General features: G+C 38.0%; 1 protein-coding gene across 1 annotated transcript; it reads right to left on the reverse strand.

The window, feature by feature from the left end:
• Positions 1-16,596: 16,596 nt before the first annotated feature.
• On the reverse strand, positions 16,597-17,917 carry LOC127872437 (M-phase inducer phosphatase-like). Its single transcript, XM_052415769.1, has 3 exons — positions 17,907-17,917; positions 17,601-17,727; positions 16,597-17,379 (listed from the first exon to the last, which is right to left on the reverse strand). The coding sequence occupies exons 1-3, from the start codon at positions 17,915-17,917 to the stop codon at positions 16,597-16,599; spliced, it is 921 nt and encodes a 306-aa protein (XP_052271729.1).
• Positions 17,918-18,237: the final 320 nt, after the last annotated feature.

An 18,237-nucleotide genomic window follows, 5' to 3' on the forward strand; every position in this document is an offset into this window, starting at 1 on the left:
CGATATATGGATGGGCTTGTTAACAGGCGGATCTCCACTCTCCTGGATGGGCTTGTTAACAGGCGGATCTCCACTCTCCTGGATGGGCTTGTTAACAGGCGGATCTCCACTCTCCTAGTCATACAATTTTCATCTTTATTAAACTTTCTGCAAATGTCTGTTTGCATCTCTGTGAAGCCAAATTTGATAACTAGCTGATGCACATCGGGCACTTAAGAGTTGTACAAATCTCTCAAAAAGAATCAGGCAAGTAATTTGCTAATGTACAATAACTACAATTACATTGTTTTCACTTTATTCTATCCGTTATCATCGTAAAATCCGTGCTTCATGTTCCATATTCATTACATCTAACATCATATACCGCGGTAGAAAATGGTCTTCCGGCTTTGTTATGTCGAGCCCGTTTACAGAAATATCAACATAGCTGTCACAGCGGCCCAGTTTGTGTGCGTGTTGTGGTCAAGGTCATGCTTAGAGGTCAAATGTCATCCCAAGCTTCAAAGTCAATGTCACACTCATTTTTAGCTCTACTGGCCATAGGCCAGAAGAGCTTATGGGATGGCATGGTGTCTGTCTGTCTGTGTGTGTGCGTGTGTTAGACTTTCTCTTGTTTATCTGATAAAGTCAACATTTTTCATCCAATTCTTTTTAAACTTGTTCAGTGTGTTGATATAAATGAGGACTCGAACCCTATTGAAAATGGGTTACATCAGAGTAAAAAGTCCAGAATTATCTCCCCTTGAATTTGAGAAAATTGTGAAATAAGGCTTGTTTACGCAATGAAATCCACAGTTTTCATCCAATCATTTCCCAACTTGCACAGTGTCTTTATCTGAATGATGAGTCAAACCCTATTGAAAATTTGCAATATCGGAGTTATAAGTCCAGAATGATCTCCCCTTGAATTTGAGAAAAAAAAGAAAATCTTTAACATTTTGCCATAATTTTTGCAATATTGAAGATCGCAACTTCATATTTGGCATGCATGTGTATCTCATGGAGCCGCACACTTTGAGTGGTCAAAGGTCAAAAACAAAAAATCAAAGCGGCGCAGAAGGGGACATAGTGCTTAAATTTTACGTTTCTTCTTTTTTATGCGATGAATTTCCCATTTTGGTTCTGTTTGTTTAAAACTTACTCAGATTGTTCATACTATCAAGGTCTTGAGCCCTATTGATTCCAGCCAGTAGAGCGATTCAGGCCCTCATGGGCCTCTTGTTAACAAAATCTATGAAATTATCTAAGAAGAAGGACTCGACAAGTATCCAGTTTTACGAATATCAATTAGCAATATCTTAACGTTACCAAATTACCAGAAGCATAAATACTAAAAATGTATGCGTTTTTTAATTCCGAGCTTTATGACTCCGGAATATGGGCTCATCGAACGACGGATGTCATGTTTGAATTGACTGGAAAACGTTAATTACGACAAAGGATATTATCGCCCGCGTGACTCGGAGACGGAATACTCGGTACATTAATTTAAAATAATTATGTTAGGAAGTTTATGCAGTCGATTTCCCTACGGCTGATCAAATGGCATTGTGTAAGTTCCGATTGTGCGCGCCTTTATAAGCGGACAATTTCTATGTGATGCAGTCTACAGTGCCATCTAAAGACCAGTTTACACATGTTCAAAACCAGGTTGAGTAATAAAATATCTGGCATGTATACGTTCAACTAGACATAAATTTAGTATATACATGTATATAGGCCAATAAGTCGCCATTATGTCCCATTTGGCACGTCGCCGAATAAGCAATTGTTGTCTGTAAACTCTATATTGACACAGCTCATGAACATTTTGTTTGTTTCAAGTTTCACTTATAGAAAATAATACTTTATAACGTTAAATACCTTACACTTAACCCCTCGGCCCTTCTATTTGTTAGTCCCAATAAGACATTAAACATACGTAATCAAGTGCGAGAGTATATTGTATTTGTTGGAAGTTTTGAATCAAACAAGTCAAACTGGCGGTAGGAGCGAAACGACCAATAATTTTAGAACAAAAAGATTTAAGATTTTTACGTCTAGCAAAAAAAAAAACTGCGTTTAAAAAAAAGTTAAAGCTTAAAATAGCCTTACATTCTCTGCAATGGACAAGGCCAAGGCACATGCACATTTTACAGACGATTAAATGAGGATACTAGAAATAGCTTAAACATCGACCTATTGCAATCTGATATTTCTTTTATTAAACGCATGCGCAGACTTAAAAGAAAAATCTTTGTGATAGGGAAATGGCTGTAAACAAAACAAAACAATGCTCTTTTGTTCGAGGTCGCAATATCGGACGGCTTGGGTTTCAATAATTTTGATTTCTTTAATCAATACAAGCGATCAAATTATCGTTTAGCAAGATAATGAACTAAGTCCCGCTTTGTCTCTTATACCTTGACAAAAAAATCAACATTAAATGTTATATAAACGTACAAAATGAATTGTTTGCGTGCATGCAATTATATGAAACTCTCGTAGCTAAACTACGTTATAAGTGAAGAAGCCATAAAGGTTAGATTGAAGTCAATGGTTTTCAAATGTAATGCCTACATATTCATTAACTCTTTCAGTGCGAATTTTGAAGGCCTTTGCAAACAGTTTAGATCCAGATGAGACGCCACAGAACGTGGCGTCTCATCATGATCCAAACTGTTTGCTATTCTAATAGTATTCTTTAAAAACAAATCGCAGAAAATGCTAATTTTAGAAATTCAGCAGACGACAAATTTTCACAGCATGCAAAGGGTTAATTAGAATCCTGTAATCAGAGGATCGCGGATTTGTTTCCTTGCCCAGCCACATAACTTTTGTAGAGTATTAGCGATGCAGTAATTTCTACGGCCATCAAGCCGCTTTCTATGATTCAATTATTGCAGTGGCGGTATTTAAGTATGTTCACTCACTACTGGCAAACAAACTTGGCCAAGTCCTTAGGTCTACGATTCTAATTAGTTATAAAACGCTCGTTTGTTTCTACTTACACGACCGACCCTATTTTAGTGCAAACCCTTTACTTTGTTTTGTATTTCAATCATTTTTAACCAGGTTTTCCGAAGGAAAAAACTGGTTATTAGATTTGCGAATGTCGGCGGGCTGGTGGGCGGGCGGAACAAGCTTGTTCGGGCCATAACTACATGTATGTCGTTCATTGTGAGATTTTAAAATCATTTGGCACATTTGTTCACCATCATTGGACGGTGTGTCGCGCGAAATAATGACGTCGATTTCTTTAAGGTCAAGGCCACACTTTTAGTTCAAAGGTCAAAACTCGCCTTATATGAGCTTGTCAGTGCCATAACTATGTCGTTCATTGTGAGATTTTAAAATCATTTGGCACATTTGTTAACCATTATTGGACGGTGTGTCGCGCGAAAGAATAATTCGATATCTCCAAGGTCAAGGTCACACTTTTAGTTCAAAGGTCAAACATGGCCATAAATGAGCTTGTCCGGGCCATAACGTTTTCATTAATTGTGAGATTTTAAAATCATTTGGCACATTTGTTTACCATTATTGGACGGTGTGTCGTGCGAAAAAATTACGTCAATATCTCCAAGGCCAAGGTCACACTTTTAGTTCAAAGATCAAACATTGCCATAAATGAGCTTGTCCGGGCCATAACTTTTTCATTAATTGTGAGATTTTAAAATCATTTGGCACATTTGTTTACCATTATTTGGACGGTGTGTCGTGCGAAAAAATTACGTCAATATCTCCAAGGTCAAGGTCACACTTTGAGTTCAAAGTTCAAAAATGGCCATAAATGAGCTTGTCCGTGCCATAACTATGTCGTTCATTGTGAGATTTTAAAATCATCTGGCGCATTTGTTCACAATCATTGGACGGTGTGTCATGCGAAAGAATTACGTCGATATCTCCAAGGTGAAGGTCATACTTTGAGTTCAAAAGTAAAAAAATGGCCATAAATGAGCTTGTCTGGGCGATAACTATGTCATTTATTGTGAGATTTTAAAATGACTCTGTACATTTATTTTGTTCACAATCATTGGACGGCGTGTCACGTGAAAGAATTCAAGAGTTCAAAGCTCAAAATGGCCATAATTATAATGGCATAATAATTCTTAAACATCGCCATCAATTAGCTTCTCTTGTTTTGTGAAGACATCATGCAAAATAGTCTGTGTCAATGCAGCATGTGGGGGTATACGTCACGTCTGTGACAAAGCTCTAGTTATAAAAAAATAAACCTGGTTTTGTGACAATTGTGTCCCGTGTTATTTATTCATTAATTAATTCATTCATTCACTGATTCGTCCATTCATGCATTCATGCATTAATTCATTACTTATGTATTTATGTATTTATTTTTATTTATTAAGTTATTTGTGTGCTTTTTGTTGCGGGTTTTCATCGACGCTAGTGGAAACAAAGATAACAAATTACTGTTTATTGTTAGTCTTTGGACCTTACTTAAGGTTGATTTCCTCAATCATATAGAGACATTTTTAATTTCCTTCTTTATTTTTGAACGGATAGTCTTCTTCGACTGTTTTTACCATCATATTTAATTTTTACAACAACATAGGACGTCTCAAATACCACTATAAAACACCGATAATCTTTTTTTCTCAAGATATATTTTTTTGTTTTCGAACGAATGAACAAGCAAATGTTGCGAAAAGTCAACATAAAACGCATATAGAAACGTATAAATTTATTATCGGAGAACAATATCAACTATATTTCAATAAATGCAATTTGACTGGAACAAATTGTCATACAGCCACCAATGCAGCAGCTAAATACGAGCTTCACTCTCTGAAAATGGGGCTTAATGCACGTGCAGCCCGCACAATCTAATGAGGCGACACTTACCGCTTTATGCATGGCAGCCCGCACAATCTAATGAGGCGACACTTACCGCTTAATGCACGTGCAGCCCGCACAATCTAATGAGGCGACACTTACCGCTTAATGCACGTGCAGCCCGCACAATCTAATGAGGCGACACTTACCGCTTAATGCACGTGCAGCCCGCACAATCTAATGAGGCGACACTTACCGCTTGAACTGATTTTAGCTAAGAAGAGACTTGCTTGAAACGAAACATACTGTCAAACGAAAAGTGTCGTCCAATATTATTATTTGCGGACTGCACCGTCCAATCTGGGACGACACTGCACGCACATGCATTAAGCCCCCTTTTCCCCAAGCGGGACTCAATTATATTCGTACACGTTAAACTTATAGTTTCAGTTCAACAAGCAATACATACATGCAAACAGCTCAAGCATTATCCAACGCTTATTTACAAAACACTCATTGGCAAATATTCAATTATGTGCATTTAGTATTATTTTATGAAAATAATATTTAGCAATATATATTATATATAACGAGCATGTTCAAATAATTTTGAAAATGTAGGAATTATAGATGGATTCGTTGTTTCGACCGAACATATCGGCCAGAAATTTACAAGCCGATTTTTTATTTTGAAATAACCTATACTGGTTATCATGATAATTTGTTTAATTTAATTAAAAACCACAAAAAGAAAAAACCGTTAATTTGTAAATCCTCGAAAAAAAAAGTTTATCATTTTCCTAAACGTTTCAAAAACAAGATGCTTCAGCGTGCTTCTCCAAAACGAAATAACAGCCGCCACATTCTTTTCAATAAGTATTTTAGACACCGCCGAGCGACTCACAATACACAATTTTGTAAAAATTGAATTATTTCTTAATGGCAATAATACCATTAAACATAATATAGAAAACGTATAAGTGACAACTAACATGAAGAAAAACATCGATATGAGCATTTGATAAGACAGTTAGACTCGCGTTTTAAATCCAAGTAGGCCTATCCTTGTTAGAATAACTTATTAGTACGCTGTCTATGATTCCCATTTTCCATACACGTACTATGGCATATTTAGAGCCTGCAAAACACGTTATTGTGCTAAACATATATATTGTGATAAATTGGGTGTTAAGTTGTTGTTTTTATCCATTGAAGAGTAAATACCACATTATTGGGTACACCCCTGATTACCAAGTAGTCTTTTTACTGATATGTCATCACCGAGCGGTTACATTTCCGCTACTTTCCTGCTTCATCTCTGGATGCGGAAAGAGCTGTGTCCCTTGAGCGCGTGTTTCAGCTTGCTGGCCGCTTGCTGCTTCCGGTTGGGCTGGAGCTCGGACAGGCTCGTCATGGACATCGCCATGCTTGACTTTATGGGACGCTTCAAGCTGCTGTGACGCGACAAACCGTTTTTGCTGGCGATGACGTCACCCAGACGCGGAGTCGGCGGCTCCCGTTCTTCTTCCATGAACTGATTGAGCATAGACGTCGGCTTCAACAAGCCTTTCTGATAAACATGTCCATTCACCTCTTCGTAGTTATTGTTTTTATCTTCTTTTCGAATTCCGTTCCGGTGCAAGGGCGCGTTATCCTTTTTGTTAGTTCCCGTTTCGATTGACGTTTGCAGCGGCGGCTTATCATAGACGACGTGAACCCCGTTCTGATGGTGCTTTATATGTGGCTCGCGTTTTAACGGGAACGGCTTCTTCGGCTCGGTGAACTGCGTATCTTCTGCACTGTCGCTCGGCGTGCTGAGGTTGCGAGGCGTACTTCCCGGCGTACCCCGAGGAGTAACGACGACGCGCGGTGTACTGCTTTCGTCGCTACGGGTCGAGTTTGGAAGGGACGCCGGAAGCGATACGGACTGTTGCTGATTGATAATGCCCCGTTGTTTCGGCGCTATCAGGGGTAATCGTGACGAATCGAACCCCCGAGTAATACGATCATACATGGACCTAGGCTTGGCTAGGATCTCGGCATCCACTTCCGGTACTGTGGCAAGTGACGGCTCGCTAAGTACTCCCGCCATGCGCTCTTCGTGGATGGAATTCAGATACGGGTTACGGATCCGCCCGCTCGTGACCTCGAAATAATTCTTCAGAACTTGCAGCGTAGCCTTGTGGCGCTTCTGCTCCAGTTCGTCGGCAGTTTGTTGGACATCTTCGATCTGGCGGCGGAGCTTGGATCGCTGGTCCTGCATACGTGTGTCTATAAAGTCTAACAGTTTTTGAAGTCGTTTCTCTTCGACTTTCACCGTCTGCGCGTTGTTTCGTCGCATGCCCCTGAATTTGGGCTCCAGATGACTCATTCCAGACATGTTGTTGTGGCAATGTTTCCTAACGAATATTCGACAACACAGGAAAAAAAGTCCTTCATTAAAATGTTGTCTTTCACTTAAAGTTTTTTTTACCCAGAGCCGTCAAAATATTCAATACTATTTACACTACATCTATATATAAGTTTTCAAACAACTATGTTATCATTTTGTCACATATTAACTAAAATAATCGTAAATATTACATTAAGTTTTATTAAACGTTCACAATTCAATTTCCGATGGCCGCTATAGACACACTGTTTCTAAACAATAGACGTGTTTTCGCCATAAAGATAAAAGTAAAATAGCGCGTAAACAATTACTCAATGAAAATCTATTCAGTTCTCTCCATGGATTTCGAGCCGCTTCGCCTCACGCCGTCTCACAGACATAATCAAGTAGATAATCTATTGTGCACGACTAACTTGGGGTGTTTTTTCTCTTTCTGTGAGCAATGGGTCGGGTTTCCATCGCGAATTAAAGGGGCCTTTTCACGCTTTGGTAAATTGATTGAATTGAAAAAAAATGTTTCAGATTTGCAAATTTTCCTTGAAGTTATGATATTTGTGAGGAAACAGTAATACTGAACATTTACCATGCTCTAAAATATCCATTATGTGCATATTTTTGACGATTTAAAAACCTGAAAATTATAAAGCGTTGCAACGCGAGAAGATTGAATAATTTGGAGAATTCTGTTGTTGTCGTTGTAGTTTTTTGATACTACGGGGATTGCATATATCAGGTTAAAAATACATTGGAAATGGTATAAGCGGATGGTCTAGTGGATAGAGCGGTAGACTTTTGCTCCATGGCTCCAGGGGTTCGAGCCCCGTTGAGGGTTACTTTTTTTATTCCTAATTGTATTCTTGTTTTTTAACTGGATATTTTTAGACCCAATATTTACATTTATCAAAATAAAGCATTTAATGACAAACTTAAAAACATGGCCAAAATCTGTGAAAAGGCCCCTTTAAAGTACTTCCAATTGACTTTTCGATATATTGTAGACTTGTAAACATTCTTATTTTCAGACGCATGTAACGTCCCAATTGTTTCCTAGCTTTGCAGTGGGCTCATTTACAAAGCTCTTGAGCACATTGGGCTCATTTACAAAGCTCTTGAGCACTGATTTCCATTGAACTCATGAACGTATGACTTACGTCTCTGAGTTGGCCAGAGATCATCAACACCACAAGCACTCGATTTGTAATTATTGACGTTATTCACAAATTGAAAACAAGGGCATAAGCATCTGTGTTTATATATGCTTATTCGAATTTCGCAATATATATGGGCAATGAAATAGGTCCAATAAATTAGACCCTAGTGAGTTTTTGTTAATTTTAACAACTTTTTTTATCTCTATGCGTTCGCTCATAAGCTTTGAAAACTCTCTCATGCGTTTCAAATTTTGATCAAAAACTGACGGCGTTATTGTTTTATTTATCGGGCGCAGACGAAGAAAATAATATATTGCATATCAAGTTCGATGTGCTTATGACACTAATTTTATTGTTTAACCCATTTATGCCTAGTGGTCTCTCCCATCCTTCTAAATTGGATCAATTTATTTCCAAAATTATGGATGTCTAGTATATTTAATTTTATATTTAGAATATTTCTTACAGAAATTCCTTTAAAGGGATCTTTTCACGGTTTGGTAAATTGACATAATTGAAAAAAGTTGTTTCAGATTCGCAAATTTTCGTTTTAGTTATGATATTTGTGAGGAAACAGTATTACTGAACATTTATCATAGTCCAATATAGCCATTATATGTATCTTTTGACGATTTGAAAACCTAAAAATTATAAAGTGTTGCAACGCGAAACGATTGAATAATTTGGAGAGTTCTGTTGTTGTCGTTTAAATTTACGAAACTACGAAGATTGCTTATATAATGTATAAAATACTAATTTTGTATATACTCGGCGGAATAGCCGAGAGGGCTTATGCGTTTTACTTCAGACTAACTCCAAGACTCCGGGGGTCACTGGTTCGAGCCCTGCTACTTTTTTTCCTTTTTTAAATTTTATTATAGATTTTTTACTGGAGCTTTAAGATCCAATGTTTACATTTATCAATATAAGCATCTAATGACACACTTCAAAAAATGCCAAAATTTGTGAAAAGGCCCCTTTAAGCAAACAGCGCATATCCTGATGAGACGCCGCATCATGCGGCCTCTTATCTGGGTCTACGCTGTTTGCCAATGCCTTTTTTCTAGACGCTAGGCATACATGGGTTAAATGTATATGAATAATCAAATGTCCATATCCGCATTGCTTCTTTTCGTACACACTTTAGATTCTGGTCTGCCTTTGTGTACAAAATGTACCTTAATCGAACTGACGTTACGTTAGACGTTATACTATTATATTAATTAGTTCGTGTTTTGATTGCGCGAATAATGTCACAAACGTCGTATTTAATAAATGAACTCAAGTCAAGAGACTATGCTTATTATATGATGGAGTAGAAAATTCAAACTGCTCAAAATGTAGGTCCACAAAGCGTCAGCTCGCCATCTCAAGCAAGTAATGAACCACCACCATTTGCTTATATTGTTCATTCAACCACGTCTGTTGCCAACATCAAAATCAGATGAGCGTGAATATCTAACTAAATGCATGATAGTTTCTAGTATACAAGTTTGTTATACACACGTAGTCTCAGAATATGTCATTATATTTTATGCTAAGTTTGTTTGATTATTATAAACTATGTATACTAATATGCAAACGCATAACGATGGTCCCAATTTAAAATGACGAACCTACATTTTTGGCATTTCGCGATTTTGATATTGTGTAAAGCGGGAAATCAATGCACATATACCCCCAAAACAACAAAATAGTTAACCAATCGCAACAGCTCCATATAGTCACGTGATGTAATGACGAACCGCAATTGCTTGAAGTCAAAATGACGAAGCTGAAAAAAATTGTTACGTCGGCATTTTGCGAGCTTATTAATATATTAAAGTATCAATATAGCCATGTATTTTAAGGCAAATTGACGAAACGTAAACGTTTGCTTATAAAATAATTAAATGATGTACATTTTATAGCATTGATGAACGCAAAAAGATATCAAAATAATATAAAATGTTGAGGTATTAACTTAGTAACTTGTGGCCGCAACTAATAGCTTGTTCCTACAACTTATTAAGTTGAGGTTTCAACTTAGTAAGTTGTTCCTTCAACTTTATAACTTCTGGCCGCAAGTTACTAAGTTAAGACCACAATTGTCTGAGCACTTGCCTTGTTTGCGACTGGGTTCAGGGTTCCATCCCCGGTCTGAGCACTAGCAACGTACGCGTCGGATCCCGGTTTCGAGTCCCATGGTTTTTGGATTTGAACCCGGGACGCTTCTTGTAAAGGGCGATTCCTCTGACCGGGGCTCGATCCCGGGAACCATCGCTTACGAGGCGAGTGCAAGATGCCTAAGTTTTCGACGGTCTGAAAATCTAATACGGAGTTTTCGACGGCCTCGGGGTTCGAATCATAGTTCGAGCACTAGCCCTGAAAGCTTTGGGTCTCTAGATCAATCCTCGGTTTAAGGATTTACCCTATAAGCGACGGCTCGAATTCCGATGTGAGAATTTGCACCAACAGTGACCGGTCCCGGGTTCGAGCCCCAGTCTGAGTACTAGTCCTGAAAGCTATGGATCCCGGGTTCAAGCCTGTGTCTTAGCTCTTGCCCAGTAAGGGAAGGATCCCGGTTGCAAACCTCAGTCTGAGCGTTCGCACCGAAAGCTACGGGTTCACACAGGGACTCGAACCAAACAGCCGTCGCTAACATACCATACTGAGCACCCGCCTACTAAGCGACCGGCTGCGGAAATGAGCTTCGTAAGCAACATTTCCCGCTTTCGAGTCCGGAAATGAGAGCTAGCCTCGCAAGCTATGGGTGTTCGGGTTCTAGCGCCGGTCTGAGCACTAGCCCTGTAAGCTATAAATCCCGCATTTTTCGGGTCCGGCGATAAGACTACGACTTTGATCAGGGTCCGTTCGCTTAAATGGTAAGTACTTAAACAGGGATTTTAGCCCGGGGGCATAGCATACAGGGTGAGTGCTCAAGCAGGGCATCCAAGCCGGGATCCGTTACGTAGGGTGCGAATGCTCAGACTGGAATCCAAGTCGCTTACAGGGAAAGTCCTTAGACTGGGGCTAAAACCCAAAGACCCATCGTTTAAAAAGGGAGGTATCAGACCTGGATTCCCAACCGGAATCCGTCGCTTATGTGCCTAGTTTTCACAACAGGGTTCGAGCCCTGAACCAAGTCGCTAACTTGGCGATCGCTCAGATAGGGGCTCAAATCTGAAATCCATGACTTACATGGCAAGTGCTCAGATAGGGCTCGAACGGGGGATCCATAGCTAACAGGGATAGTGCTCGAACCCGAGCACCTAGTAAAATAAGGGGTACTAATTGTGATAAAACGGTAAAGATGAAACGCCCGATATTATTGGTTAAACTTAAATTAGTGGTTTTAACATAGTTAGTTGGTCCCACAAGTTATTTAGTTGAGGCAAAAACTAATAAGTTGTGGGAACAAGTTATGAAGTTGTCGCCACAAGTTTCTGAGCTGAGGCCTCAACTTAATAAATAAGTTGTTCCCACAAGTTATTTAGTTGAAGGAATAACTTAATAAGTTAAATGAACAAATTACTAGGTTGAGGTCACAATTTAATAAGTTTTGGGAGCAAGTTATGAAGTTGTGGCCACAAGTTACTAAGCTGAGGTCTCAACTTAAACAGTTGTGGGGACAACGTACGTTGTTGTTTCCACAAGTTATTTTAAAAATTGTTTCCACAAGTTATTAAGTTGAAGCCACAACTTATGATGTTGTTCCCTCAACTTTATTAGTCGTTCCCACAAGTTACTAAGTTGAGGCCACACTATAAATAACGAATTGCGGTTGTCACCTCTGTTCCACCGTGTAAAACAGAAAAAAATGCATTGCTTTGCTATATCTAACGGACAACAGTGGAAAAATTTATTCTATTGAAACAAAATCTATTACAATAAGCTGTCCAATTTGCCGAAACATCACATAAATGCAAGTCTAAATGACAAGATACATTTTACAGCAGATTTATTAACTTAACGTCAAATTAGTTCCATACGAACATGGTCTATCATGCGACACTTTTAAAAATGTTTAAAATAATCTTTATTTGACTTTGTGCAAGAAATGTTTAACTAAAATAGGTCTCCTGAAAACTTGTGTTTTTGTAGGTTCGACATTTTAAATTGAGACCATCGATAACACCATTGAAGGGCATAACTCGCCTGCAACTACATATTTAAATTTCTTTCCATTTTAAAACTTTCAATTATATTTTGACTTTGAATATATACAATCTGCATCATGATGGTAATAATGACGAGGATTGCAATACCAGGGTTCAGGATCACGTGCATTTGTGGGGTTCACCTTTTCACTTTAATGGATGTTAATACGACGGTAAGTGGTGCTTTACTTCAAATAACTTTTTTAAACTTTTTTTCGTAAGAATTTAAAGAATTTATTTTTATGCTGCTAACGACAATGTCAAATACATCAGAATTACTTTATTATGCTCCCCCCATTTTTTTTTGGTGGGGAAGCATATAGTCGCCGCTTCGTCTGTCCGTGCGTGTGTGTGTCCGTCCGTCCGTGCACAATTTTTGTCCGGGCTATTTCTCAGCAATTAATGACCGGCATTCAATTAAACTTTATGGGAAGCTTCACTACCAAGAGGAGATGTGCATATTATCAGCCGGTTCTGGTCGGATAATTTTTCACAAAGTTATGGCCCTTGGAATTTTTTCATTAACTGTACATATAGTGCAATTCTTGTCCCCCCCCCCCAACTACTGACTGGAATTCAATGAAGCTTTATGGGAAGCTTAACTACCTTGAGGAGATGCGCATGTTATTTGTGGGTTTTGGTTAGATGATTTATTTAGAGAGTTATGGCCCTTTGAAATTTTTAAGTTGCTAAACCATCCATCGTATTATTTTGTCCAAAGTTATGCCCCTCAAGACGTTTCCTTTTATCTGAATATATAGTGCAATATTGTGACAAAAAAAACTTTCGGGAGCATCACCCGTCTCCGACGGTTTCTTGTTTAATAAGCCTGTGTTCTTGTTCAAAATTCGATTTGCGCTAAACTGTTATGCTTCACGCAAGATGAAGTTTTGTCACCGATTTCAGACGTATTCAATGATTTATTCTAATACCTAAAGATATCGTTCCAATCTGCAAGAAAAACTGTCTTTTATGCACTGAAGATTTTTGCAAATGTATTTCAATAACTTGAGATATTTGCAAAAATTAAGTTCTTTACCGTGTGATTACATTCTGTCCAACCCGTGTGTAAACCCCTGCAAATCGCATTGATTGACACTAAAATGATTGTCAATATCTGTTTTAATTTCGGATAATTTTTCGAGTTAAAAGTATTATAATTCATAACGTTCCTGTATGAGCATAGTGGCATTTATCTCTCCTTCGTGGCACAATCAACTCAATCATACCTCTGTTAAGCTGTTGTAAATATCTGTGGTATACAATATACATAGTCCTCATATAATGATAATGGATATTATTGTTTGAACAAAATGTATTGTTTTAGTGACTTTTGTTCGTGCTTTTTTTCAAGTAACAAAATATACGTTACATGTTACATATACGTTACACGCAATATTTCGGCAACCTAATTCTCATATATGTTTTTTATTCATTTTAAGGTTTGAGTGAAATCTCGGACTTTACATAGAATTTCTCAAACACGAATCCAAGACAAATAATACATCGACGTTATTGTGAAGAAAAAATGAAAGTGGTACGCGGAAATCGTCCTCATATATCAAGCGAGATTGTCTCCGAATCATCAGGAGTCACCACACAGGAGCCGTAGTGTTAGTGATAACTGAAACCTTTGATAATGTAAACATATGGGCCGTGTTCTGTGAAAAAGGGGTTTAAGCCATATGCGTACAGTGTCGTCTCAGATTAGCCTGTGCAGTCCGCACGGGCTAGTCAAGGAAGACACTTTCCCGATTTTATGATATTTTTCTTTTAAAGAAAGTCTCTTCTTAGCAATAATCCAGTTTAGCCTGGATATGAGATAGTGTGCTAAACGCAAGAACCAGGTTGCTTATGATAAGGTCAATGTCATACTTCGAAGTCAAAGGTTACGATTTGCGACTTGATAAATAAAAAAGGACTCCTACAAGATATTACATCGCAAAATATTGAATGATGACCAAAATATCTTGGCATGGTTGTGAACCCACAGAAAAATTGTCCCACACGAAAGAATTTGATGGCATTCGATAAGGTGTTTGTCATATTTTGAGGTCAATGGTCAAACTACACAGAAGTTGTCATGATTGAGTGTCCTCAAGCTCTAACTTCACCTGACATCAAAATATTTCAATACATCTTAGTTCAAATCGTAACATATATTTTACGGTATGTTGTACTTCAGGAAAACAATTACCGATTATAATATCATACATATAGTTTGCAGGTTAAATACATAAATTGTCGATATAGACCATCATGAAGTTCAGTCACACACCACCAAAAAAAAACACGATTGGTTTCAAATAAATTGTTGCAAATGTAAACATATTTTACGAAAAGAATTTTATATAAAAGAATATGGCATTTTCCCGGTACGCTCAATGTCTAACATTGTAATCAAACGCTAAAATACAACAATTGATTGTCAAAAGTCGTAATGCACACGAAAGAACCAGACGGCAAAATTGGAGGTAAAACAAATACCTTGGGGGGGGGGGGGGTCAAGAGTAAATACAAAACACTATTGTTGGGCTCTAGCTACCCAAATGCAGTGTACACTTTTGAAATATCTCGTGGCAGCATAATACGACATCATTACTGACATACATTGTGTATATTGCATGGTTGGCATCATTTTTATCTGCTCGGTAACGAGTGACATCTTTTACATCATGATTGCTGCATTAAGGCATTTTTATCAATGATTCATGGATTAAATCATTACCGTATGATGAATTATGACTGACATCATTACAGCAGCAAACAAGAAATATCGTTGAAAAAAGATATTCAGCGTATAAAGTGGTTTTTAAAATAAAGGTTGAACATGTATGTTTCAGTGTAATTTAATGGAAAAATGTTTATTTTTGTGTTGTTCTTCACTTGTTCGTTCCTTATCCACCTCATGAAATGTGTTTTATGAAGTGTATTTCATATGTAGGTATGCAGTTTTTAAATTAATGTGTATACAATCTATAAAATACATGTAGTATTTAGTTTGAACACCATATCCTCTGTGCGATTTGATACCTTTATACATACAGGTATTAAACATCAAGTACATATAGGTTAACGTATACTAGTACTCAAGCTGCACAATCGTGTACATCGATACAAATAAAACTAAATCAGATTAAATTATATGTGCCCTAACATGTAACATCTAGATTCAACTTTATTTTGTTATTCACGATTGGCATGTATGATATGTTGGCATTTCATTTAAATACTTTTTTGTTCCAACACAATCAAATCACACATTGAGTAAGTCAAAATATGAACTTTTTGGCTGCATTGAATGTGGTACTGGGCTTTTGTCGGAATTTCACTGCCAAAATATTATTTTAGTCGATATTTGCATTTACGCGAATTGTATTTTTTTATACCTATATTGTTTGTTGTTTGTTTGTTAATTATTTATGGGGTTATCGCTGTTTCCAACAGCATTCAGTCATAGCGCGGATAATTAATAGAGAAATAACGCTTTGTATGGGTTTGTCGGGTTATCAAGGACAAATCTTAACAATTGCACATACATCTATGTGACGGAGCCGAGGATCGAACCCGCGATCCTCGAGTTCATCGTTCAGCGCTCTATCAACTGAGCTAGTCGTCCCGATAATTGTTTTTATTTGCAATTTGCGACTGAGTACACATTCGTCATTGAAATGACAATTGGAACGCACAATCTGGAAATAAAGAAATACTTTAGTAGTAGAAAAATAAATCGATAGTTTGCCGTGTGAGATCCTGTGGGAACTTTATCAAGTGTCATCTTACCTAGTAAATCATGGATACAGTTGATTTATTAGAAAAAAGACAGAGGGTTACTTCGTTAAATATGGAGAATAAAGATTCTTTCGCATTGAGAATATATTAAAACTGTTAAGGTGTTTTATAATCGTTTTCTCAACAAAATAACTAATAGAGATAACTTCTCATACATAGATTAAGTACGGGGTTTCTGTTTATTACGATCATATCGTGATAAAAAAACAACATCAGAATAACAAAACTGGGTATTGCATTCAATCACTTTATTAATAAAGGTATCCAATAACACATAAACAATATAAAACAACAAATATTGCACTTGTTATAACAATGGTACACGTACAAATAATATCTAACGTTATTAAAAGTCTAGACCGGAAGGGAAAATCCGACTGCGATGTCGCCTGCTGCTGACTTTCTCACTACCGGCGGTCCACGTTTTGGACTTGACACGGAAGTGACGTAGGTCCGCGCAGTGATCTAGGTGCAACATGGGAGTGTAGCTATCGGGGTCACATAGGTCACCGTGGGATTCATAGAAGGCTTTGTATCCACCGTGGAGGAGGTACACTTCCGGGAAGTTCAGTTTCGGGTAATGATCCTGATTCAAGGCTCGATCCTGACTGCGCAAGTGCCGGTACATTCTTGGTCCGCGCTCGGACGAGAATTCACAGTGGAAGATGAGCACGTGATGTTTCCCTGCTGTCGTCTGGGTCTCCAGGAGACTATTTACAGCGTCCCTCGTGTACATGTTAACTGCACCGCGGATGTGACCTCCTTCGAACTCGTACGGATATCGACAGTCCACGATCGTCACGTTATGCAGGCGGTCGCTGTAGACTCCATTCAAGACTTCCGCCATCGTGTCTGCGCTGATGGATTTGAGGTCGCTGTGTTTACCAGGGATTGTGGGAAGTGTGTAGCCACGTGATCCATCGGCTATCAGGTCATGTGATTCCAGACGCTCAACGGCGGTTATGATGTCATCAGTTGAGGGAGCTTCAGTTATGACGTCATCGCTTTTAGATTTCTTTTTTAACGGCAACTGCGCTTCATCGGCGTCGGCTGGACGCTTTCCCGAGAAAATACTCTTCCTTGCGATGAATGTACGAGATAAACAGCGTTTGCGTGACGGAAGCTTGATCTGAATTAAAGAAAAGTAAAATTACTATTTGGAATATTGGATTAATATTTTGATTAATAATTAATTAAATAAACCATTGTATGTAATAACGGCTGGTATATTTTAACAGAACTGATTTACAAAATCATTTCGTTTATTTTTATACTGACCTATGAAGCAATACACGTGTGCATGTTTTACAGAAATAATTTCCCATTAAATTTATAAGATTATATACGTACCGATAGTTTAACGCTTGATCCAATGCCGGAGTCCACACTGTCATCTGCTGAGCGACAAGGAGTCAGCACAGTCTCGATCTCCTTCCAGGATGGACTGGATGTGACGTCAGTCGTAACTGGGGAGCAGCTGTCGTCTGCGAACAAGCGGAATCAGAAAAATAGCGTAATTATATGAAAAGTGAAAGTTAATGAAATTAACCAATATTATTTATCAATTTAAAAACAAATAAGTGTAATACAGTAACACGCATGGCATTCACGCAGTTCTGAGATCTTGTGATGATTGCGTTGCCTTACTGAACTTACCTCAAAGTCATTTTTATTCAAGTCCCTAATATTCCTTCAGTGTTGATACAGAGAGATGTACATGTAAAAGTGCTCAAAGCGATAGTGATATTTATTGAATTTGAAAGGAGTGGTATATTTATACACGATACAAAGAGGAAATGATTTCCATCTTCGCTCATTAACGAGTTGTTAATTACTGATCGCATTGACTGGGCTGGGAGTCGAGCTTGTCACGTGAGAAATCTGCGTAATGTGTCACGTGTGAAAAACAGATTGCTAACAAATCGCCGAGGGTCGTAGACTGCATTCTTTATTGCAATCACAAATTGAGTTTCCTTGTTATTTGTCA

This window comes from Dreissena polymorpha, chromosome 3, assembly GCF_020536995.1.
Source record: "Dreissena polymorpha isolate Duluth1 chromosome 3, UMN_Dpol_1.0, whole genome shotgun sequence".
In the NCBI taxonomy this organism is placed as follows: Eukaryota; Metazoa; Mollusca; class Bivalvia; order Myida; family Dreissenidae; genus Dreissena; species Dreissena polymorpha.

Excerpts from the sequence above, each read along its gene's own strand:
- LOC127872437 (XM_052415769.1), bottom strand. Across the intron at positions 17,380-17,600 it reads GATCAAGCGTTAAACTATCG|ATCAAGCTTCCGTCACGCAA; the intron begins GTACGTATATAA and ends TCTTTAATTCAG.